The sequence below is a fragment of the Mesoplodon bidens genome (assembly GCF_964165515.1).
Source record: "Mesoplodon bidens genome assembly, chromosome: 6".
Classification (NCBI taxonomy): Eukaryota; Metazoa; Chordata; class Mammalia; order Artiodactyla; family Ziphiidae; genus Mesoplodon; species Mesoplodon bidens.
The window spans coordinates 24,783,767-24,809,563 of record NC_138162.1 but is presented as its reverse complement, the minus strand read 5'-3'; the positions used below and the strand labels follow the sequence as shown (position 1 = coordinate 24,809,563).

Below are 25,797 nucleotides of genomic sequence, written 5' to 3'. Positions count from 1 at the left end.
TGGAGCATCTGTCCCCATCTGAACAGAAGTCCCATAAGGAAGCGATTCACTGCTGTATCCTCAGGCCCCAAAGCAGGGCCTGGCACATAGTAGGCCCTCCATATTTGTTTAAAGAAGGAATAAATGCCCTTTCCCTCTCTTTGCTCAGAGCTATGAGTGCTTTGGCATCCTCTGCCTGCAAAACACTTTGGCCAACCCCTTCTCTAATGCCTAGTGATGGCTATACAGCTAACTAGACTCAATCCCAGGGCGGGCAGGGGGTAAGGAGAGAAAGCTGGAGGGAAGAGATATTTGGGGTCATTAGGGTTGGTTTTGCAGGCAGGAAGAAGGAAGGCTGCAAGGAGAGGCCCCTACGGCCAGCACTCACTCCTCTGCACCTGCACTGCCACTGGGCAGTGATGAGATGTTTCTGAGCCCACCGCCCCTTCTGGGCCAGCCAACCTGAGGCAGAGGCCGTCCATATTTGCTCTCTGTATCCCTCCAACGGGCTTGACCCAAGGCCTGGCCCCTAAATGTGTGCTGTCTGGGTGGGGAGTGAATGAAAGCCAGATCCCTAGAGACCACCACTCCTGCCCCACCTCACCCAAATGCACCTGACGGCACCAGCAAGGCAATCCAGAATTCAGAGAATGGCACTTTATTTTAAGACTTGATTTTTTTGCCATGATTTTCTACTGATTCCTCCATGATGGTGTCGTCTTCTTCCACAGTGACCAGGACCTTCTTGCCCACCAGACTGAAGATGTCTTCAGGAGGGTAGCCTTTGGGCTCACCCACCTTCACAGTGAGCATGTCCAGTGTTAGAATGGTGCCTTCCAGAATTTTCACTTTGGCCACCACAGACTTGCCCAGCTGTGGATAAAATTAAGACTCAGTGCCAGCCTCACAGAAATAGTTAGCGCACGTTGCTTTATCCCCAAGGTCCCTGATCGGTTTTCTTGCACAAGGTTACCTGGATAGCAGGGACTCTGTTTTCCCCCTTCAGTGCCTAGAACAGTATCTCACACACAGCAGGGACTCGGCCAGTGTAGGGTGGACTCAGAGACTCAGAGGAGAGGCCTTTATAATAAAGGACTCAGGTTATGTAGCCAAAGAGAGCCAGATCCGAATCCCAGGCAGCTGGGTACAAGCTGTGGCTGAGTTTCTCTGTAAAATGGGAAATAACAGTGTCTCTACCCTGTCAGATGACTACAAGGATTCGTGATAATAATGTATGTAACCTACGTGGAACATAGACTGCTCTCGGTAAATAAAAATTATGATTGCTTTTGTCATCATCCAGTTCAGCATCGCATTTTAAACATGGGGAAACGGAGGTCCATGGAGGGCAGGTAAGCTGGCCAAGGTTGCGAGGAGCCAAGGTGAGAACCTGGGGTTCCTGACTCCTGGCCCACTGCTTGAGGGACACAAACCTTGTGTCCTCCTTGCTCAGTACAGTAGCAGTACAGAGGGCACACAGACGCTGAGTATGGAAGGGGGCCTCTTAGGAAGAGGCAGATAGGCTGGGCAGGTGAGGGGAACGAAGGAGACCTGAAGCTCATGACCAGTGTTTCTAGGTCTTGTCCATAGATGCTTTTCAACAAAGTATCTGGTCCAATACTCTGCATCTTCCAGGTAAGGGCCAAGGAATCAGTTCTGGAATTTATGCCAGGACAAAAGGTTTGTCGGCAGATGATTATCAGATTCTGCATCCTCTGGTACCTCACTGTTTGCCCAGGGAGCCAGGAGGCTCAGAACCAAATTAAGTGCTCAACTGCTATAACTCTCATTACAGTTTCTGGGCCAATTCTCTCCCCTTTTCTTGTATAAGGTAGTTTGTTTCTTTTTACTGTGATTTTAATTTCCTGGTGTATATGCATCTTTAATTTGAGGGCAGCAAGTAGGCCCCACTGGGATAAAAGAGCACTCCTCTAGCAGGCCTGGTATTAGATCTTTGTTTCGGCCCAGACAGCTTGCAGCGTTTGAGGAGTGTCTGCTTCCCTGGCAGCCCCGGGACGCCTGGCTCTAGACTCAGAGGCTGAGCCAGGTATAGGCCATGGCTTCCGGGAAGCCCAGATAGTCAGTGTGCCAGGCAGGGTTCGCGGGCCTCCCCGTCCCCTCTGTCTTAAGGTTAACGCTGCACAGCTCAAACTGCTCCTGAGGGAACGTTTGCGCCATCCCCCACCAACCCCGTGACAAGCCCCACCCCCATCCATCCAATGCCTCCCACGCTTAGGGATGCCTTGACATATCACAGGCCCTCCTCCCACTGCCTCACGGGGCCCCTCTGCCTGGATATCCCTCAAGGATTACCTACTCCACGGGACCCCAGACTTGACCTACCCGCGTGCCTCATGAGGGGCCCCAGATACCACCCCCCCTTTACCCGGGGTCTGGAGCACTGGGGCCAGAGGCTTCAGAGACTTAATGGAAAACTGTAATATGATGCCAGGGAACCAGAGAAACAGCTGAAGTTCCTTAAATAACCAGTTACTCCCGCTGCTAATATGAACCCCCCAAAATTCATAGGCTCCGAGCGACATCCCTGCATCATTCCACTGGCCTGGCCTCAGGTAGGGCTGGTACCAACTACCTCTCGGGTAAGTGCATGCGGCCCCTCTCAACAGTGGCGCCCGGCAGGACAGAAGAACCCACCTTTTCGTTGCAGGCCATCTCACAGGGCAGCAGCTGCTTGGTCGGGGAGCCCAGAGCCCTCTCCACGAGGCGCACGGACCGCACTAGCTCTGCCAGCTCCCCAGGCTCCAGCGAGGCCGAGTGGTCACTCCCCTTCCAGGTCTTGTCCAAAGTTATGTGACGCTCCAAGACCTTGGCCCCCAGAGCCACTGCAGCCACAGATATCACTATACCTGTTTCATGCCCAGAATACCCTATGGGAATGTCAGGAAAGAGCTTCTGATATTCCTTTAAAATAGAAAAAGGGAGGAAAAAAAAGTTAAATAGTGTGGTACCTTCTGCATACATTCCAGAGTCAGGCAGATCTGAGTTTGAGGCCCAGTAAGCTCCAGGAAGCCTCTGAGGCTCTCTGAGGCTCTCCTTCCCAGGGATAGCAGTACCTGGTGGGAGCTGCTATGGACTTGTGGAGGGCACTCAGCACACTGTAAATGCTCAAAAATAATGGCTGCTGTTATCAGGAACACATCTGAAGAATGTTTCATACTGCGCAAACCACGAAGAATAAGAACTATAACCGAATGCCTAAACCCATTCAAAAAGCATCTTTCACATTTAATTAGCCTGAGCTGCTGAAAGCAAGTATGCTATATGCACACATATCACCATCAATAATATATACAGCCCAATCTCAAAACAGTCCTTTGGTGGGAATGCTAAATAATTAATTAATTGGTTATCTATAATTCACTGGATGTGATGAAAGACATTCTGAGTGGAGTGAGCCTTGTCAGTGAGGGTGACCAGAAAGCTTAAGTACAGCAGAAAGACCCAGATGGGAATTAATAGAAGATAAGGATGGCTGAGTGGCAAAGGCCTTGAAAACCAGGCTTAAGGGTGTGTGATGGACAAAAAAGTGCAGGTTGCTAGGTCGGAGGACTCACCCTGCTGTGACGGGGGTGGGCTGGGCCTGGGGGGCAGGCTGGCAATTTAACTCTGATGGTGCCCTGCTCTAAAGAGAGGATGTGAGCATACCTCAGGTGGGGACGGAAGGGATATGGGGACCACACTTCACAAAGGAAGAAAACTGAGGAAAATATTTGGCGTCAGACACACTAAATTGTTAATTATGGTAATCTCTGTGGGATGGGATTACAGAGGATGTTCACTTTGTACGTTATATATTTCAGGGCTGAGTTTTTTTTTAAAACCATGTTTAAATTTAAAAAACATGATTTAGAGATGAGCTAGAAATGGAGAAAAGACTACAGAACTGGGAGGGACAGAAACTTTAGTTAAAAAGAGAGTAGTGTCATTTCAAAAAAGGTTAATTTCTTTTTTTAAGTTAAACATGAAGACTCTTTAGAAAAGTGTATAAGAGCTTATATAATCATGGGGGGGAAAAAAACCCCAGAACGTCATATACGGTAATGAAAGAAAAATACAAAAGGGAAACTGGTTAATTGCAGTATCAGGATTGTGTGTGTGTATATATTTAGAATTCCACTACTCTTACTATAATGTTTTTTGCACGATAATTACACACCTATATATTTCCAATTAATTATGTTTCGGGAGCTACCAGGAGGAATTGATAGAGATGGCCCGAGACAATAAGAGACAATTCTACTCCAGCTTTGCCACCAGGATGCTGTGAGATCTCAGGCCAAGTAAGGACTGGACCTCGTCACCTGTAAACCAACTGAAGTGGAACAGACAGAACGCTGGGAGAGAGAAAGCTCTCTCAAGGTTGTCACTGTAACAACTCTGACCCTCAAGGATACTCAGAATCAGAGAGCTGGTAAAAGAGAGCAGGAAAAGCCAGAAGTTTCAAGAAGGTCTCCTACAACTCAATATCAAGAAAAACGGATTTCTGTACACCAGTGTTCATATCTGCATTATTCACAATAGCCAAAAGGTGGAACCATCCCAAAATGGTTTTGTTGTGCTACCATCACCACCATCCATCTCCAGGACTTTTTCATCATCTCAGAGTCAAACTCTATACTCATTAACACTAAATGCCCATTTCTCCCTCCCCCATTGACAAACAAAATGGGTATTTTGTTTGTCAGTATGGAGAAAAATGGTGTATTTGTACACCAATGTTCATATCAGCATTATTCACAATAGCCAAAATGTGGAACCATGCCAAATGTCCATCAACAGATGACTGGATAAACAAAATGTGGTACATACATACAATGGAATATTATTCAGCCTTAAAAAGGAATGAAATGCTAACACATGCTACAACATGGATGAACCCTGAAGACATTATGCTAAGTGAGAGCAGACACACAGAAGGACAAGTACTGTATGATTCCATTTATTTGAGATACCTAGAGTAGTCAAATTCATAGAGACAAAATAGAATGATGGCTGCCAGGGGCTCAGGGAGGGGGAAATGGGCAGTTAGTGTTAATGAGTACAGAGTTTGACTCTGAGATGAAAAAGTCCTGGCGATGGATGGTGGCGATGGTAGCACGACAATGTGAAAGTACTTAATGCCACGGAACTGGACACCAAAAAATGGTTAAGATGGTAAATCATATGTATATTTTACAAAAACAAACCCACAACTCACTAAGAAAGCCAGCGATTCACAGAAGAGGGATCGCTGATGGCCAATACACACAGGTAAAGAAAATGTATATGGACAATTATGAAGACTCCCCCTTAAATTTTATAATGAGAGAAATTAAGGTTGGTTTTAAGAAAACGTAATTTGTAATCTTTAGAATGTATCTGACTCCTTAACTGCATAGTTGATTCTAATTTGATTCTGCAACAGCAAGATCGTCGAAGGATGTTCGAATACGAAGCATGTCAAGACTGGTTAGAATTTGGGCTGCATCTTCCCCACAGCAAATGGCCCAATCAGACAAGGGCCCTCCCCTCGGGCTCACCGAGATGACGCACAGGTTGACGTCCTCGGGCTGGAGTGGGTATGCACTGGTGCACTGGAGGAAGCAGAAGTTGGGGTTGAGGGGCTTCACAATCTGATAGACTTGCTTCATGGTGTCCATGGACTGCATCCCACTGGAGATGACCATTGGGCGGCCTGAGGGACCCAACACCAACACCATCATCACTTTCTTTTTAGGGGTTCTGACTCTCCCTTAAGCACACCCCTGCTGTTGGTTTCATCATTCTACTGAATCCCGCAAACATCTCTTAAAGCACTGTGCCAGCCACAGTGGGGGAACAGAGGTGAGCCTGGTGGGTTCCTGTCCTCAACCACGGGAAACGTAGACTCCCCTCACCCCCACCCATAACATTGTTCAGCAAAGTGAACCCAATTAAGAGGAATTTCACACTCTTTAGAGAAAGATGAGCATCTCATTGGATTAAGAGGTTGCACAGTGTGGTAGGGTGAGCACTGCCCCAGATTCAAGAGTGTGAGGCCTGGGGCGGCCAACGTCCTAGCTGTGTGGTCTCAGATGCCTCATCAGTGAAGTAAGTAGAAAGCATCGTCATCATATGAGCTGCTTCAGTCCCAGGGTTGTCATGAGGATCAAATGAGATCACTCATGTTGTAAAACGACTTTACGAACTGTGATGTGCGGAGGTTGGATATTTTACCTACAGAATACTTCTCAAAGTCAGCTTCCTCCAAGAAGGTTTACACACACTGTTATATCCTTAAGTTTATATAAATATTTTCTTAGAAATTAAAAATAATTTTAATTTAAAAATCCTTTTAAAAACTGTCTTATGTTTCATTCCTTTCAAGTCAGCACATGAAAAAGTGGGAGTATAGGCTGAAAAATGGAATGTCTGGAAAATCTGTCTTCAGGAGACTCCTTTAGTGGGTTATTACTAGCGGGGTAAAAACAGGAAGGTCTGGACTCAGATTGTATGACAAAAATTCAACACTCACCTTTTTTGGCTGTCTTTTCCAGATAAGGGAAGTTGTTAGTGTCCCCAGATCCAACTTTGAAAAATGGAACATTCAGTTCATGCAGAAACTCAACTGCCATCTACAAAAATCCAAGAGGGAGCTCCTTTTCACGACTGTTCAAAATCACTGTCCTCAAGACAGGCGAGGAGCCACATATGAAGAGAAAAACCCCTCTTTGCCCAGCAAGAGGGACTCTCTCGACAACACGAAAGCAGACACAGATTTGTTATCAGTCATGTCATTCAAATTCAAACATTCCGTCATTCATATCCACCCATCCATTTGTCCAACAAACACTGTGTGCTGGCACACACTGGCTACGTACGAGAAACTGGAAAATAATCGGAACCCTGGCCGGACCTTCCTTCCCCAGGGGCCTGGAGCCCCAGTAAACAAACGAAAAAGGGTCATGACCTAATCTTGACCCAGAAAAGCAGGCAGTGAGCAAGTGAAAGTCCCTCAAAGGCCTTATCCTTTCCTCAGGACCGAACAGCCGGAAAAGAGGCCATTTCAATCCTTGCCAGAAATAGAAAAAGTGGAGCGTTTGATGGCCTAGCCCTGACACACTGATCCACAGCTGGCAGGGCCCGTCAAACCCAAGCCCTTTCAGACCTCAAACTATGCTGCCCACAGAAAAAACGAACCTCAGTCACTTTTTTGGACACAACATCACTGTTTGAGGTTACCTCTCTAGGGCCCTTCACCATCCTTATCTGGGATTCATCAGTAACACTCAGGAAATTGGCAAATGTCAGCAAATGCTTGCTGAAGGAACCAGTGGACCACAAGTTTTAAGAGTAAAATCTCAATTTGCTGTAAAATTACAATTTTACATTACTATTACTGTTTTCATTACTATTTTTTTTAAATTGAAGTTGAAAATCAGAAGTAGGGCGAATCAATGTCTTGGAACGTTTCCCAATATCTAAGTTCCATCTATCTTAAAATGTTGGCTGAGTCTCAGAAGTAAGTTTGGAAGACTTGATTAGCTAGGTCAGTGCTTCTCACGCTTCATTACGGGCACACGAACCTGCCATGGATCTTGCCCAAATGAAGTGCAAATTCTGATTCTGTTGGTCTAGAGTGGGGCCTGAGAGTCTGCATTTCTTGTAAGTTCCTGGGTAACACTGCTGTTACTGCTCTGTGAATCATACTCTGAGTAGCAAGTAGCAAGGTTACCAGCATGAAAATCCAAAGGGCTCGGGGGTGTTAAGGAACAATATGAGAAGGTAATTCTGCTAGCAGGTTCTTTAAATCAACCCGCGACTGCCTGAGCTTCCTTCCATCTTCCCAGCAGGTGATGAGCTACTCCAATCATTGGTCTCACTCAGAGAATCACTTTCCTCATATGTTAATCCTCTAATAATGTAGGGGTTAGAGCTGCTGGTGATTCATACAGAGTGACCAACCAGCCAGTGAACAGTTCAAAGGCAGAAGGCAACCCCCTCGGTCTAAGAGACACCTCTCAGGATGGCCCAGGCGCCACTCCCCTCCAAGGTGCTAAGCCACCACTGCCTTCCCCCCCTCTGCTTTATGTCTTCCTCGTCTCTCTCTTCCCTTCCACAGTTTTCTATGTCACTCTCTCCTGTGTACGTATCTCTCACACTGTTAACCAGCCCTAAGATGGAACTGAGAAACATTTGTTTTTAATATATTTCTTGAACAAAGTCTAATGTTCCCACCCTTCTCACTCTATCTGGCAGATGAAGAGTGTTTTCTATTTTAAGAGGGAAAACCCTATGCTAAGTTTTCGTCTGTAAAATGCTCTATTTGTGAGAGCATGGCTCATGATGAAAAAGTCCCCAAGGGCATAAAGAGATGGATGAGCCCACTCAGGAGAGGTGCAGAGCACGCAGGGGCAAGGAGGGGCCAAATGCAGAAAACACACTTTGCAAAAGCTTACCTACACTACTGTAGAGCCCAGGGAACTCTACTCAATGCTCTGTGGTGACCTAAATGAGAAGGAAATCCAAAAAAGAGGGGATATATGTATACGTACAGCTGATTCACTTTGCTGTACAGTATAAACTAACACAATATTGTAAAGCAACTACATTGCAATAAAAAATTGTTAAAAAGCTTACCTACACTGATTGTAAAATCTGCATGGAGCTCTACAATTTTCAAGTGAGGAAAAGGGGAAATTCCTACCAGAGGAGAAAGGTGCATCTCGTTTTGCAGCCCTCCTGGGGAGCCAGCCCCATCTAGTGGCCATATAGAAAACTGCCATTTTGTCAATCCTTGGTCCAGGAAGATCCTACATGCCACGGAGCAACTAAGCCCAGGCGCCACAACTACTGAGCCTGCGCTCTAGAGCCCTCGAGCCACAACTACTGAAGCCCACACACCTAGAGCCCGTGCTCCGCAACAAGAGAAACCACCACAATGAGAAGCCTGCACACCTCAGCAAAGAGTAGCCCCTGCTCGCTGCAACTATAGAAAGCTCGCGCACAGCAACAAAGCCCCAGTGCAGCCAAAAATTAATAAAATTTTAAAAATAAATAGAGAAAGCATTCTTTAAACATTAAAAAAAAAGAAAACTGCCATTTTGGATTAATCTCTGCAAACGGTGCCAACTTCAGTAGCAATCTGGAAAATGCTAGCCTTCCATCCTGAGGCAATATTACTGTGTCCAGGGCCCCTCAGGCTAGGTCAGCGCCAGTGGCTGCCTTCTCTCTGTGGACTCCCTGGCTTCCTCTAGCCCTGCCCACGCTGCTGTCTGTCCTCCTTCCATCTAGGGGTACAATGCAGCCAGACAGTCTCACAACTTCTCCCTCCCACCCCACACATCACAAAGGCTTTCTGAGTGTGTTTGAAAGGAACTCAACTGAGTATGACCCTCCCTGGGCATCCAACTGGGTTAAACACACAGAAAACGGTCCCACCAGCAAACTGGTTTGAGTAAAATGCTGCATTGTCAGACTCTCCCTTAGAGGGTCCCAGTAATACAATTGTCTAGCTATTTTACAGTGTTTCCCACACTTATTCTACTCAGAACCCTTATTTATTTGGGGAAGGGGCTTTGATTCTAAATTAATGAATTAATGAGGAACCCCCTTCCCACAATGTGTGCCCACAGAACCCCCTTTCCACATCATGTCCGATGAGAAGTTTGGGGGCCCACTGATCTAAGGGGTAACAGAAACGACAGGAGTGGAGCTGGGATTTTTCTAGAGCTGCTTCCACTCCCCTTGGTTTCTGGATCCATGGTGATGAGCTGGGGAGAACAGGGGGTGCTGGAGAGCTGCCCAGGGTGAGGAAATGATGAGGGGGGAAGCACGGAGCCATAAAGGCTGGGCCTGCCCTCAGCCCGGTGGCCCTGTCAGAGTGCACCACGACGTAGGCAGGGGGTGCCCTGTGGCAGAGGTGGTGGAGGAAAGAGGGCACCGTGGAGGCAGGCGCTGGGAGGGCAGGGCAGCTCTGCCGGAATGGGTCTCCAGGGGCCACCTCTATGTCACGGCTCCCATTTGCTTTCTCAACAGAACCCTCTATTTTGACCAAAGACACTCTGCTCATTTCAATTGAGTTCCACATGCCTCCGTGCAGTTTTGACCGTGTGCCCTGGCAGTTTTCTTGGTCTTCACAAAGTTCGTTCCACCATGCCTTAACCTTTCCTCAGCACACAAAGAATGCCCTAGGACAGCACACAGAGTGGAGAAAATCGGCACTCAATAAATGCCTACTGTCCATGAGGAAGTTTGGGTGGGTAAATACTCAGAGATACTTGCCAGGTAAACACAGAACAAGGAACCAACCCACCTCCAACAGCCGGGTAGACAGGACTTGCTGGTTCAGCAAAGGGACCTGGCCGGCAAAGCAAATTAACTCTTGCAAAGGCTCTTAAGAATGCATTTCTCCTTACTGCCTATGCCCAGGTCAGTCAGGAGACTAGTGGGGAACAAACGGCATCCTTAGGAGAGAGGAGCCTCCCTGCCCGGTTAGTGTGAAGCAGAGAAAAGGGTTCTAAGCAACAGAACAGCTGTCATTCAGTGGGTGCAGATCTTGCACCTCCTAGACTCACCTCATTGGGTCCTCACTGCAGCCTCTGGGGTGGGCATCTTAATTACCCCGTTTTTACAGATTGGACATGTGTGGCTCAAAGAGGCTACATGACCAGCCCAAGCCCACCGATCAAGTGCTAGTACCAGGACCTGAACTCAGAGGGTGGCCGCAGAGCACGCGTTTATACGCCAAAGAGAAGTGCTTCCTGGGAAACCAAGAGGGAACCTGCGGAGAGTCAGCCCCAGCTACCAACACCCAGCCAGGTTCCTCTCCTTCTCCCACCTGCTCCTGATTCCCACCTCGAAGCCACCGGGGAGTGAAAGACCTAAAGAAGTGACTTCTTGAGCAGATGCAAGGAGATGCAACCCCTTCAGAGTCCACATCCGGGAGCTCTGGTGCCTGGAAACGTGGACTGAACAGGAAAGTTCTCATCCCAGATCCAAGTCACCTTAGTGACACTATCTCTGATTCTATGCTGGCTCAGGACAACAGAGCAGGGAGTGCCTTTGGATAGCAGCTTGTTCACACACAAAAGGAAATGGAGGCCCAGAGCAGGGAAGCGACTCTTCCAAGCTCACACTGAGATGAACTCAGAACAGAGCAAGGCAAGGACCCGGATGTCCTGATCCTCTGCCCAGGCTGTTTCCTGAACTGTAACTAACATCGCTAAGCGCTGGCTGTGTGCTGCGCTTTACATGGGTGATCACATTTAATCCTCATAACAACCCTACAAGATGGGTTCAGCTGAAGAAACAGAAGCACAAAGAAGGTAAATAACCTCCACCTGGACTCACCAGGAATGACAGGCAAAACCATATTCAAGGGCTTCCCTGGTGGCGCAGTGGTTGAGAATCCGCCTGACGATGCAGGGGACACGGGTTCGTGCCCTGGTCTGGGAAGATCCCACATGCCGCAGAGCGGCTGGGCCCATGAGCCATGGCCGCTGAGCCTGCGCGTCCGGAGCCTGTGCTCCACAACAGGAGAGGCCACAACAGTGAGAGGCCCACATACCGCAAAATAAATAAATAAATAAAATAAAATTTTAAAAAACCATATTCAAACTCAAAATGTGACCCCGGAGTCTGTACACTTAACCACGGGCCCATCCAGCAAGAGTCTGCGCTAGAGAGCACTCTTAGTACTGAGGACTCTACTGAGTTTCTGTTTATGCAGGTTCTACCTATTCATATTTACTGAATTAAAATATGGTAAGGGACTTTCCTGGTGGCGCAGTGGTTAAGAACCCGCCTGCCAATGCAGGGGACATGGGTTCGAGCCCTGGTCTGGGAAGATCCCACATGCTGCGAAGCAACTAAGCCCGTGCGCCACAACTACTGAGCCTGCACTCTAGACCCGCGAGCCACAACTACTGAAGCCTGTGCACCTAGAGCCCGTGCTCTGCAACAAGAGAAGCCACCGCAATGAGAAGCCCACGTGCAGCAACGAAGACCCAACACAACCAAAAAAAAAAAGAAAAAAAAATTTTTTAACTGAGGATTTTTTTTTTAGATTTTAAACTTTTTATTTTGAGATAATTATAGCTTCACATGCAGCTGTAAGAAATAATACAGAAAGAACCTATGTACACTTTACAGTTCCCCCCAATGGTAACATCTTGCAAAACTACAGTGTAATATCACAACTGGGAGGGTAAGGTTGATAGAGCCCACCGATCTCATTCAGATTTCACCATTTTCACATGTACCCATCTGAGTGTGCTCGTATCTAATTCTCTGCAATTTTACCACGTGCCCAGACTCACGCGGACCACCACCACAGTCCGATACGGAGTTATGCCACCACTACAAGGCTCCCTTCATGTTACCCTTCTATAGCCACATCAACCTCCAAGCCCTCCCCTCCCTAACTCCTTATGACCACTAATCTGCTCTCCAGCTCTATAATTGTTATTCCGAGAATGTTAAATAAGCAGAGCCGTAAGGTATGCAACCTTCTGAGAGAAGCTTTTTCACTCAGCACAATATCCCTGAGATCCATCCAAGCTGTGGCAGCTATCAGTTTTCACTCCTTTTTATTGCTGAGTAGTATTCCGTGGTGTGGATACGCTACAGTTTATTTAATGATTCATCCCCTAAAGAAAGTTTGGGTTCTAGTTTGGGGCTACCATAAATAAAGTTGCTATGGACACTCATATACAGATTTTTGGGTGAACATAGGTTTTCATTTCTTTGGGGATAAATTACCAAATGACAACTGGTGGGTCACATGATGAGCACCTCTAGTTTTATAAGAAACTACCAGTACACTTCAAGTGGGTGAATTGTATAGTATGTGAATTATATCTTGATAAAGTTGTTTTTAAAAAAAGAATTTTCTAGAATGTACCGTTCTACATTCCCACCAGCAATGCATGAGAAGTCCATTTTCTCTGCATCCTTGCCACAATTTGGTGTTATCATCACTTTTTTTTTTTAAGATTTAATTTTATTTATTTTTGGCTATGTTGGGTCTTTGTTGCTGCGCGTGGGCTTTCTCTAGTCGTGGCGAGCGGGGGCTACTCTTGGTTGCGGTGCTCTGGCTTCTCCTTGCGGTGGCTTCTCTTGCTGTCTAGGCACACATGGGCTTCAGTAGTTGTGGCATGCAGGCTCGATAGTTATGGCTCGCGGGCTCTAGAGCGCAGGCTCAGTAGTTGTGGCGCATGGGCTTAGTTGCTCCGCGGCATGTGGGATCTTCCCAGACCAAGGCTCGAACCCGTGTCCCCTGCATTGGCAGGCAGATTCTTAACCACTGCGCCACCAGGGAAGTCCACTTCTGGGTATTTTAAATCCACCCCCTTGCCCTTTACCTATGAGGAAACAGGCCCGAGGGATGCAAGAAGAGTATAGTATGGTCAGGAGGGCAGGCTCTGGAGTCGCCTAGGTTGTAATCAGCCTCTGCTGATCAACAGCTACTGACAGCTAACCCGCTCCGTGCTCTAGCGTCTTCATCTGTACAGTGGGAATAATAACTGTCCTATCTCAAGGGGTTGTTAAGAGGAGTAAATGAGCTGATACATTTAAAATACCTAGCACAGAACCTGGCAGATCATAAACACTCAAGAAACGTTGAAGATTCTTACTTTTAATCACTCAGCTAGTTAATAGCAAGACCAGAAAAAAACACCCAAGTCTTTCAGATCCCAAAGCCCACAATCTTTTTTGTCTAACATTTTTGATTTACAGATCCTTTAAGGATCTGATAAAAGCCATCAGCCCTCTCTTTTGCTTGGCTCGCTTATTTACTTATTCAATCAACAGACATCTCCCGAGCACCTACTACGTGCCAGGCACTGGGGATGCTGTAGGGTTAACAGCCTGGTGGAAAGGAGCAATAGTTAGCAGTAATTATGGAAGTAAAGAAAACCGGGAGACAGGACTTCCCTGGTGGGGCAGTGGTTGGGAGTCTGCCAGCCAATGCAGGGGACATGGGTTAGAGCCCTGGTCCAGGAAGATCCCACATGCCGTGGAGCAACTAAGCCTGTGTGCCCCAACTACTGAGCCTGTACTCTGGAGCCTGTGAGCCACAACTACTGAAGCCCGTGCGCCTGGAGCCCATGCTCTGCAACAAGAGAAGCCACCGCAATGAGAACGAAGGGTAGCCCCTGCTCACCACAACCAGAGAAAGCTCACACGCAGCAACGAAGACCCAATGCGGCCAAAAATAAATAAATTAATTAATTAAAAAAAAAAAAGAAAACCAGGAGAACACAACAGAAGGAGGGGCCTGAACCCAGCAGGGGCACAGGAAGAATTTCCTGAGGAGGTACTATTTAAGATGGGATCAGAAAAATGCCCAGTAACCACTTCAGATAGGTTTTCCTAAAAATATGTCCCCTTTTCCCAGGGCATCTCTTGGGCCCAAAGACTCTCCAGCCACCAACATCGAGAGTGGTGAAGAGCAGGGGGGAAGCCCAAAGCCTCTCCTGAGCTTTGGGAAGCCACACACACCCAGACGGACGGCCAGGTGGCAGCTGAGGGACCGCAGAAAGCACACTGCACTAGGCGTCAGATCTGCCCTCAAGACCCATTTCCCAGCTGTGTGACACTGTACAAACTTCCTGGCCCCTATGAGTCTCCATTTCTTCATCTGCAAAATGGGACATAGTAGGGATAAGATATATTACTGTAAGTGGGCTACGGAACTGAAGCCTGGACTTGTCAAGTTTCACAGACACCTAGGTTCTCTGCTTCCCCCCCCTTTTTTAAACTACCAATGGTTTAGGCTAGAGTTACGTTTCTTTTGACTCAATTTACAGACATATCTTAGGGTTGGAATAGTGACACAAAAGGTCAGAGGCCTAGAGAAGGAACTGGGCTCCCTTCAAATATTCTAGTTGACTAAAAGAATCCTAAGTGTTTCAGGAGCCTTTAAAATGTTGTTTCATCTAATGATCCATTACTGCAAAGGAAACAATTCAAAACACAGAAAGAAGATGGTCATCTCAGCATTATTTGTAAGCACAAAAAACTGAAAGTAAAAACATAACCTCATGTTGAAACATAAAGAAATGGTTACATACATTATAAATCCTCAAAAGAAATACTACACTGCCATTAATAACTTTCAGCACAAGATATGGAGAGCTACATGTCAATTATATCTCAAAGCTGAGAAAAAAAAACAAGATATGGGTAAAAACTGTAGATAATATTAACTGGGAAAAGCATGCACGGAACTAAACATTCACAACTATAACAACTAGGCAATAAAATATGCATATAAAACAATTTCAGGAGGAAATATATAAAGAGAGCTGCCAGGGGCTTCCCTGGTGGCGCAGTGGTTAAGAAACTGCCTGCCAATGCAGGGAACATGGGTTCCAGCCCTGGTCTGGGAAGATCCCACATGCCACGGAGCAACTAAGCCCGTGCGCCACAACTACTGAGCCTGCGCTCTAGAGCCCTCAAGCCACAACTACTGAGCCCGTGTGCCACAACTACTGAAGCCCGCGTGCCACAACTACTGAAGCCCGCATGCCTAGAACCAGTGCTCCGCAACAAGAGAAGCCACAGCAATGTGAAGACTGTGCGCCGCAACAAGAGTGGCCCCCACTCGCCGCAACTAGAGAAAGCCCGCCCGCGGCAACAAAGACCCAATGCAGCCAAAAATAAATAAATAAATAAATTGATTTTAAAAAAAGAAAAGAGCTGCCATATAGAGATTATGGGTCAGTTTTTCTCCCTTTTTTTCTGTTTTCTAAACTTCCTGTGACATTGTATAACACTGTATAATTTTTATAATTAAAAAAATTTTTATATTTGAAAAAAGAGCACGTAAAGGAGTCTTGAGGCAGGTCACAGAGCAGATGGGACCCAAGACCTGGCACCAGCTGGGCTCTTCCAGTATGTCAGCATGGCCATCCTGTGTGCTACTGCCTTCTGAATGATGCAATGCCACCTCACCCAGATAAGCCACGGCCACTCAGCAAGGGGAGGACTCCTGTCAGAACTGAGGTTTCCGGAGTCCAGGCCACTTTCCACTGGGAGAAAACTGGCCCAATGGGGCATCTCCCACAGGTTTGAGGGACTCTGGGGTTCCAGGGTGGCTGGCCCCTACTCCCAGAGACAGCCTGCTTTGAAAACTATGGTTCTCTGCGTCACTGGACCTCTGATCCCCCTGGCCTCCTGTTTAGTTGGGCATTTATCTTGTTAATGCTATGGGGAACTCTAGGTCCAGAAAGCACAAAAAAGTCTAAAGTGAGCAAGGGCCACAGCTGGCTCTAAGCCAAAGCCACAGGGCTACCTGATGTCCCCTAGGTCTGCTAAAATGGCAAATAACAGCGTGGCAGAGGGCTCACCTCATCCATGCCGGAGGCAGTGAAGAAGATGCCAACCTCCTCGGCATATTTCTGCAGCTCCTTGTACTGGGCGTGGCTGAATTCCAGGTGGCGTTTGTGCTCCCCGTACGTTTTCCCCCAGGAATGCTTCGAAGTATACGGCCTCTCCAAGGCTTTCCGATTAAACTTATACTCCAGCTCACTCTTCTGGAACTTGGCACAGTCGGCGCCACACTCCTGCAACACACATTAGGGGTCCTTTAATGACCCGGCACAGATTCTGAGAGACAAGAGAAGTGTTGGGGCAACTGCTATGAAATTATTATCTTTAAAAATAACATCGGGGGCTTTCCTGGTGGCGCAGTGGTTGAGAGTCCGCCTGCCGATGCAGGGGACACGGGTTCGTGCCCCAGTCTGGGAAGATCCCACATGCCGCGGAGCGGCTGGGCCCGTGAGCCATGGCCGCTGCGCCTGCTCGTCCGGAGCCCGTGCTGCACAACGGGAGAGGCCACAACAATGAGAGGCCCGCATACCGCAAAAAAAAAAAACATCAATTGACAGACGCATTAAGAACTCCCAAAGGAGAGAAACAGGAAAAACAAGGAAGTCTCAAAGGAATAAAAGGGTGGGGATGGGGGTTCTGCTCTACTTTTCCCTCTTAAAATGTAAAAAAAAAAAAGGGGGTGGGGCTGGGCTTCCCTGGTGGCGCAGAGGTTGAGAGTCCACCTGCCGATGCAGGGGACGCGGGTTCGTGCCCCGGTCTGGGAGGATCCCACGTGCCGCGGAGCGGCTGGGCCCGTGAGCCATGGCCGCTGGGCCTGTGCGTCCGGAGCCTGTGCTCCGCAGCGGGAGAGGCCGCAGCGGTGAGAGGCCCGCGTACCGCAAAGAAAAAAAAAACCCACAAAAAAACTCTCCCGAAAGTAGGCATAGAGGGAACTTAACCTCAACATAATAAAGGCTGTATATGACAACCCCACAGCCAACATTGTTCTCAATGGTGAAACACTGAAACCATGTCCACTAAGATCAGGTACAAGACAAGGTTGCCCACTCTCACCACTCTTATTCAACATAGTTTTGGAAGTTTTAGCCACAGCACTCAGAGAAGAAAAAGAAATAAAAGGAATCCAAATTGGAAAAGAAGAGGTAAAACTGTCACTGTTTGCAGATGACATGATACTATACATAGAGGATCCCAAAGATGCTACCAGAAAACTACTAGAGCTAATCAATGAATTTGGTAAGGTAGCAGGATACAAAATTAATGCACAGAAATCTCTTGTATTCCTATACACTAATGATGAAAAATCTAAAAGAGAAATTAAGGAAACACTTCAATTTACCATTGCAACAAAAAGAATTAAATACCTAGGTATAAACCTACCTAAGGACACAAAAGACCTGTATGCAGTAAACTATAAGACACTGATGAAAGAAGTTAAAGATGATACAAACAGATGGAGAGATATATCATGTTCTTGGATTGGAAGAGTCAACATTGTGAAAATGACTATACTACCCAAAGCAATCTACAGATTCAATGCAATTTCTATCAAACTACCAATGGCATTTTTCACAGAACTAGAGCAAAAAATTTCACAATTTGAATGGAAACACAAAAGACCCCGAATAGCCAAAGCAATCTTGAGAAAGAAAAACGGAGCTGGAGGAATCAGGCTCCCTGACTTCAGACTATACTACAAAGCTACAGTAATCAAGATAATATAGTACTGGCACAAAAACAGAAATATTGATCAATTGAACAGGATAGAAAGCCCAGAGATAAACCCATACACATATGGTCACCTTATCTTTGATAAAACAGGAAAGAATATACAGTGGAGAAAAGACAGCTTCTTCAATAAGTGGTGCTGGGAAAACTGGACAGCTACATGTAAAAGAATGAAATTAGAACACTCCCTAATTCCATACACAAAAATAAACTCAAAATAGATTAAAAACCTAAATGTAAGGCCAGACACTATAAAACTCTTAGAGGAAAACATAGGCAGAACACTCTATTACATATATCACAGCAAGATCCTTTTTGACCCACCTCCTAGAGAAATGAAAATAAAAACAGAAATAAACGTATGGGACCTAATGAAACTTAAAAGCTTTTGTACAGCAAAGGAAACCATAAACAAGATGAAAAGACAACCCTCAGAATGGGAGAAAATATTTGCAAACGAAGCAACTGACAAAGGATTAATCTCCAAAATTTACAAGCAGCTCATGCAGCTCAATATCAAAAAAACAAACAACCCAATCCAAAAATGGGCAGAAGACCTAAATAGACATTTCTCCAAAGAAGATATACAGATTGCCAAGAAACACATGAAAGAATGCTCAACATCACTAATTATTAGAGAAATGCAAATCAAAACTACAATGAGGCATCACCTCACACCAGTCAGAATCGCCATCATCAAAATATCTACAAACAACAAATGCTGTAGAGGGTGTGGAGAAAAGGGAACCCTCTTGCACTGTTGGTGGGAATGTAAATTGATACAGCCACTATGGAGAACAGTATGGAGGTTTCTTAGAAAACTAAAAATAGAACTACCATACGACCCAGCGATCCCACTACTGGGCATATACCCTGAGAAAACCATAATTCAAAAAGAGTCATGTACCACAATGTTCATTGCAGCTCTATTTACAATAGCCAGGCCATGGAAGCAACCTATGTGTCCATCAACAGATGAATGCATAAAGAAGATGTGGCACATATATACAATGGAATATTACTCAGCCATAAAAAGAAACGAAATTGAGTTATTTGTAGTGAGGTGGATGGACCTAGAGACTGTCATACAGAGTGAAGCAAGTCAGAAAGAGAAAAACAAATACCGTATGCTAACACATATATACGGAATATAAAAAAAAAAATTGGTTCTGAAGAACCTGGGGCAGGACGGGAATAAAGATACAGACATAGAGAATGGACTTGAGGACATGGGGAGGGGGAAGGGTAAGCTGGGACGAAGTGAGAGAGTGGCATGGACATATATACACTACCAAATGTAAATAGATAGCTAGTGGGAAGCAGCCGCATAGCACAGGGAGATCAGCTCAGGGAGATCAGCTCGGTGCTTTGTGTCCACCTAGAGGGGTGGGATAGGGAGGGTGGGAGGGAGACGCAAGAGGGAGGAGATATGGGGATATATGTTTATGTATAGCTGATTCACTTTGTTATACAGCAGAAACTAACACAGGATTGTAAAGCAATTATACTCCAATAAAGATGTTAAAAAAAAAAAAAAGCCCCCAGATAGTTAAGATGCATGTTTCAGGAAAAACTTAAATGACCCCAGATTCTTGCATTTTCCCATACATAGAAAAGCACTAAAATCATTAACTTGAGATATCTGTTCTTTGTGATTAGCTGTACTTTTTTACCAAGACTCATGCTTGATTACATGTATTTTGTAGCCAAAAAATCCATATATATACTGGCTCCTCCCCTACCTCTTTGGAGCAGTTTCTCAGATCTACTGAGAGACTGTATCCTGGGCTATAGTCCTCACTATAAAACTTAGCTCACAACTCTTCTGTTGCGCATTTTTATTTTGGTCAACAATTGAAAGAACTGCCAATTAAAGAAGGTCACTTGCCACCTGGTTCTACAAGAATTCAGTCACTAGCCACTGCAGTTGCTGACCTTCAACATATCCTGAAAGTAATTCAGGGTAGAGATCAGGAATGAGGCTCTCTGTGCTCCAGGAAAACTGGCAGAACAGGCCTTTAGACAGTGAAGTATTTGTAGGAGAAATTTTTTATGAACCTGGATTCCTGAATCTTCCCACACTTAGAAAAGCACTAAAACCATTAACTAAGATATCTGTTCCTCATGACTAGCAGCAACCTTCCACAGAGATGTGTGCTTGATTACAGGCTCCCTTCATCAAAATCACATATATACTTACCTCCCTCCTCACCTCTAAAGAACGGTTTCTCAGAGGCTGTCTCCCTGGTTATAGTCCTCAGTATGACACTGAATAAAATCAACTCACAGCTCTTATACTGTGCGTTTTTTTTCCAAGTTGACAGAACTCAACTTTTAATATTGTAAACAGATATGGTACATGAACAAGCCAGCTTGTATGTAATATACTCTGGATAACTAAACTTGTGACTCCATTTGGCAAGAAAAAAAATCCTAAAATATAAGGATTTCAAAAGATTCCATTGCTTTAAGTTTAAAAATAAAGATACATACATATTATAAAACAAGTGAAACTGAAGCCTAGAGAGGAAAAGACCAAGATTATCCAGCTGCCCAAGATTATTCAGCTAGTAAATGGTATCATGACTCCAGTCCAGCGCTCTTTCCACTATAACACAACCTCAAACTCTTCATTCTCCTCCCCCGGGGAATACTATCCTTCACAATTAAAACAGGAAGAAGAAAAGAACCACTATAACTTTGTTTCTATGGCTTCACTATTTCTAGGTATTTTTACAACTTCAGCATTCAGAGTGGACACCTCCAAAATAAGGTTGTTTCCTAAATTAAGAGCCGAAGTCTCCCCCTAGAAAACAATGTTACAGTACAAAGGCTGGAGCCCTGTGTCTAACAGCAAAGCTCTGAAATACATGAATTACTAGTTGTGGGCCCTCAGACAAGTCACTGAAATTCTCTGAGCCTTTAAAATGAGACCAACAGCATCTATTCCACTGTGTTGTTGTAGGAATTAAATGAGATGGTGCATTTAAAGCACTTGGCCCAGTAAGCGTTCAAAAATGTTAGCAATTGTTACTCTTTAAAGGTATTTTATTTTTTAGATTCCATAAGTGATAACATAGAGTATTTGTTTTTCTCTGACTTATTTCACTAAGCATAATATCCTCCAAGTCCACCCACCACATTGTTGTAAATGGCAGAATTTCATTCTTTTTTATGCTTGAATAATATTCCATTGTGTATATCAACCACATCTTCTTTATCCATTCGTCTGTTGAGGGACACTTAGGTTGCAAATAGACTCAAGGATCTAGAGAACAAACTAATGGTTACCAGTGGGGAGAAGTAAGGGGGAGAGGTAAGATAGGAGTGGGGGATTAAGAAGCACCATCTACTATGTATAAAATTAAAAAAACAACAAGGATGTATTGTACAGCACAGGGAAATATAGCCATTATTTTGCAGTAACTTTAAATGGAGTATAATCTATAAAAATATTGAATCACTATGTTGTACACCTGAAACCAATGTTATTGCAAATCAATTATACTTCAATGAAAAAGTAAATAAAATTTAAAAATAAAAGTATTTTTATGATTCAGTAGGCGTCCATAAAAGCAGAGTTAGTCCTGGAGTAACAGAAAACCTAATCATGAATGACTGAGTGAATAGCACTGACTGAAGGGAAGTGAAAGGAAAAAAGATGGAGTGAGCTCTCGCTAAACCAAGGAATCACAGCGCAGACTTATGGTGGGGCCCGGGGTCACAATGAAGAACATGACAGGCCTCCCCTTCAGAGGGCTCACAGTCTAAGAGAGAAGTTTAAACAGACAGTGACAATACAATTCGATGGGAACAATTACAGGAGCCCAGCTTTGCAGGGAGGGATTGGAGAAAGTATCCAGAGAGGGAGCATAGATGTTCATTAACATCATATCACTAATAACCAACATGTATTGAGTCCTATTTGTCAAGTACTGTACTAAGAGCTTTACACGAGTTATCTCATTTAATCCTCACAACTCTATGAGGTAGTTAAGTACAAGGAATGGCAGGTGAGAGAGACAACAGCAATTTTCAGGAACTTCCTGGAAGTAATTCACTGTCTCTGAAAGATGTCAGAGATTAAAAAAAAAAAAAAGGCAAGAAGGGGCCAGGTCATTAAGGTCTTGAAGGCTTTATTAAAGGGTCTCGACTCTACCCGCGGGCAGTGGGAAGCCACTGAAGGTGCCAGGTGGCTGATCAAATCTGTGTTTCAGAAAGATCATTCTGCCACCAGAAGGGAGCGAGAGAGGTGGGAGTAAGGGGGGCGGGGGCAGATGCAGTAATGCAAACAAATCAGGATGGTGGCGGAGGGATGAAGAGGATTCGAAACGTTTGGAAATGGATTCGGCGAGCTGGACGGCAGGCCGGATGCAGGGCACCGAGAGGCAGAGGAAGGATGGCCCCAGCTCTGCGCAGCCCTGCCCCACCCCTGCCCAGGCCGGTCTTCCCCAGGCCCCGCCTCCCGCTCGGCGCCCGGGTACTCTAGACAGTCCCCTCACCTTGGCCATGCGGATCATGCGCTTGGCCACGTCCAGGTCGCCCTGGTGGTTCTGGCCGATCTCGGCAATGATGAAGCATGGGTGCTGCCCGCCCACCCAGCGCCCGGGACACAGCTCCAGCTCCAGCGGCATGGCAGCGGCTCGCGCTTCGGCGCCACACCACCCGTCACAGTCCCGCCGCCGCCGCCGCCTTGGTCGTTTCGGTCAGCACCCAGCCGAGCCCACACGCCGGCCTCGCCACGTCAGCCCGCGGCCACCGCGCAGCCAATCCTCGAGCGCCGCCTCGCTCCAGACAGCCAATCAGGTCAGGGGGCGGAGCGACCCTCTAGGGGAGAGGTGCGGCGGGAAGAGGAAGCCCAGTGAACTTCTCGGGAGCTGGGCTTGCGGCTCATAGCCGGAGGCGTGCGTGACCTCTGGCGGCCGGGGGTCCCTGCGTTCACCCATGAGCAGACATTCCCCGAAGGAGGCTGACGGCTGGGTGCCTTCGGCGTGGAGAGAGTGCGCGCCCTACAGTGTAATGGAAAAAACGGATTCTGGAGTTAGAATTACAGAGCTGGTTCGAGCCCAGCCCATGCCACTAACCAGCTCTTGATCCTGAATACCTTAGTCTTTCTCAGTTTTATTTTCCTTTTTCTCTGAAATGGGAAGATTATAAAGACCCCACCTCTTAAGGTTCGTGAGATGATGTATAGAACGCCCTAATCACAGTACTTGGCCTGTAGTAAGCTTTCAATAAGTGGTTGCCAGTACTATTATACGAGAGGCAACAAGTTCAAAAAGTTCACTGAGGGCTTCCCTGGTGGCGCAGTGGTTGAGAGTCCGCCTGCCGATGCAGGGGACGCGGGTTCGTGCCCCGGTCCGGGAAGATCCCACATGCCGCGGAGCGGCTGGGCCCGTGAGCCATGGCCGCTGAGCTTGCGCGTCCGGAGCCTGTGCTCCACAACGTGAGAGGCCACAACAGTGAGAGGCCTGCGAACCGCAAAAAAAAAAAAAAAAAAAAAGTTCACTGACTTGTCCAAAGCCACCCAGAAAGCCGTGGTGCAGCTGGGATTAGGACCCTGGACTGCCTCCTAGCCTAGGGCTCTTGCAATACACTATACTGGGTTACAGACAAAGCTGAGAAATAAGAACCAGTTTGAAGGAAGAAATAACACTTGATTCCCAGCTTGACTTTCAGAAATAATGAGCAAAGTAACAATAACAGAAAGGAGAGGAGGAGGCACTTCTGGGTGGAAGGGAGAAGGGTAGGTTTGGGACACGCTGGTGTAAATATGCAGGTGAAACTGCCCACCAGGCAGGAGGAGAGGCAGGTCTGAAGCTCAGAGTGGAGGTCTGGGCTGGAGAGAGAGATGCGGGAGCCATTTTGAGGAAAGCCTGAGGATGGGTTTGACTCCTGAAGGACAGAGTGTGCAGAGGGATTAGCAGTGGAGAGGTGAGCCTTGTGCAGCCGTCCTGGAAGGACAGAGAACCAGGGTGTGTCCTGAGGAGAGACCCACAGATTCGAAGGCCCAGAGCAGTGCAGGAGAATGAGGAGCCAGAACGTGGGGGGAACATGGGGGCAGGGGGACCACTGGAGACAGCAGATTTGGTGGTGAAATGGATTTGGTGGCCAAAGGAAGATGAAGAAACACCGGAGGCAAAAATAGACTTTTCCTTGGAAAAGTTCAGTTGTTAAAAACAGACGGAAAATGGACCATGGGCTAGAGGGGGGTCCCAAAGTTGAGCGGTTCTGAAGAAGTGCAAGTTTGGAGGCCAGAAGGAAGCAACCAAAGGACAAGGAGATTGCAGCAGTGTTCATTCGTCTGCGATATGTTTAGACTAGAGGCCATGTGCCTTATGTCTCTCAAGTTTAAATGGCCTTTCACACCTGGGTAAGGCTGAGCACCAGGACCTGATTACAGAGAAAATTAAACCCAGCACTAAAGTAACTCAGTCACTTGGGGCTAAAGAAAACCATCATGGTTTTGCATAGTTCGTAAATAAGTGGAAATTAAGTTTAAAGGAAAAAAAAGAAATCACATTTAAAAATATGATCATCCCACAAAAGCAAATTAGGCTGTTGTTATTTGTGGTTAAATAAGGACTTTCACTAAATTAAAGTAGGTACTTATTTAGTACCTACCACAAATAAGGAGGAAAGTATACAATTTTTCTTCTACTCTTGTTCTTGTTTTTAAAGCCAGTTTCCAGTGCTTTCTGTTGCTTTTTCTGCTTGGATAATGAATCAGTGTTCTATCTGTCGAAATGGACGAGAACATGTGGGAAGGTCTTTAAAAACAAATTAAAACCAATGAGGGATCTTTTTTTTTTTTTTTTTTTTTTGGCAGGAGAGCACAAGGAAGAACTTAATTTTGGAGAAACTAGGGTACCCAGAGTGCTGGGTCATGAGGGTCAAGGTCAAGGATTGGACCCAGTTCCTAGAGCTCAGACCCTGGGGCCTGGGACCCCAGTGGCTAGTTTGACTGTGCTCAGCCCCTCCTGCAGTTGATTCCCGCAAAGCCTCCTCCAGCCTAGGACTCCTGCCTAATTTTTTGCCACTCTGTGCTCTAGTTACACTGAACTATTTTTGAGTTCCCCTAAAGGATCATGTTCTCTCTCCTCTAGGCCTTGGCACAGGCAGTTTCCTAAGCCTGCACACTCCCTCCTCCCCTACACCCACCACGCTGAGCCCTGCCTTCTGCAGGTCCTTCTGCAAGTCCTTCAGGGTAGAAGTCACCTCCTCTCAGGACCTTCTCTGATCTCCCCAACGACCTTCTCTGGGCTCCCATAGCACCCTCTTTTGGCCCACTTACTACCCTTCATGGTGACTCCCTCTTTTCTTGTCTGTCATTCTCTCTAGACTGTGAGCTCCTCTGGGTTGGAACCATCTGGAGCACCTACTCAGCACTAAACCCAGGGCAAAGCCCTAGGGACACCATGGTGAACAAACAAGAAGTCCAGGCCTCTGCCCTTTTGTGGCTTAGAGCCTTGTATTATAACTGTGTCCTCCAGGACAAAGACCTCCTTGAGAGCAGGGCCTGAACTGTTTCCTACTATATCCGTAGCACCAAGCACAGAACTTAACACTTTGTAGGTGCCAATAAACATTCTGAATGGCCAAGTGCAGAAAAGAAAAAATGACAGCAAGGACTGAGGCATAACTGACTTCATACGTTTACTCCTCAGGCCACATTCAGCCTCTTAGGTGAACATGACTGTTCCCTGAAGTCAGCTTTCTGGAAAGTTCCTCTGAGGAAGAAGTGAAGTATTAATGCACCCAAGCTCCCCGACC

The 25,797-nt window shown here is 46.3% G+C and overlaps 2 protein-coding genes across 2 annotated transcripts in view; one reads left to right on the top strand and one right to left on the bottom strand.

The window, feature by feature from the left end:
• The window catches only part of TRIM14 (tripartite motif containing 14), a 28,808-nt gene extending 28,076 nt beyond the window's left edge, over positions 1-732 (top strand). The window contains 1 exon segment of the mRNA XM_081238253.1: positions 711-732. The gene's annotated coding sequence lies outside the window, so the exon portion shown is untranslated.
• Positions 622-22,751, bottom strand: NANS (N-acetylneuraminate synthase). Its single transcript, XM_081238252.1, has 6 exons — positions 22,527-22,751; positions 16,314-16,529; positions 6,494-6,593; positions 5,520-5,674; positions 2,635-2,901; positions 622-852 (listed from the first exon to the last, which is right to left on the bottom strand). Exons 1-6 carry the CDS (start codon positions 22,656-22,658, stop codon positions 643-645), a joined length of 1,080 nt encoding a protein of 359 aa, XP_081094378.1. The 5' UTR covers positions 22,659-22,751; the 3' UTR covers positions 622-642.
• Positions 22,752-25,797: the final 3,046 nt, after the last annotated feature.

Excerpts from the sequence above, each read along its gene's own strand:
- NANS (XM_081238252.1), bottom strand. The coding sequence starts at position 22,658 with ATGCCGCTGGAGCTGGAGCTGTGTCCCGGGCGCTGGGTGGGCGGGCAG. Across the intron at positions 5,675-6,493 it reads GGAAAAGACAGCCAAAAAAG|GCCGCCCAATGGTCATCTCC; the intron begins GTGAGTGTTGAA and ends TGGGTCCCTCAG. Across the intron at positions 853-2,634 it reads AGATGGCCTGCAACGAAAAG|CTGGGCAAGTCTGTGGTGGC; the intron begins GTGGGTTCTTCT and ends TTTTATCCACAG.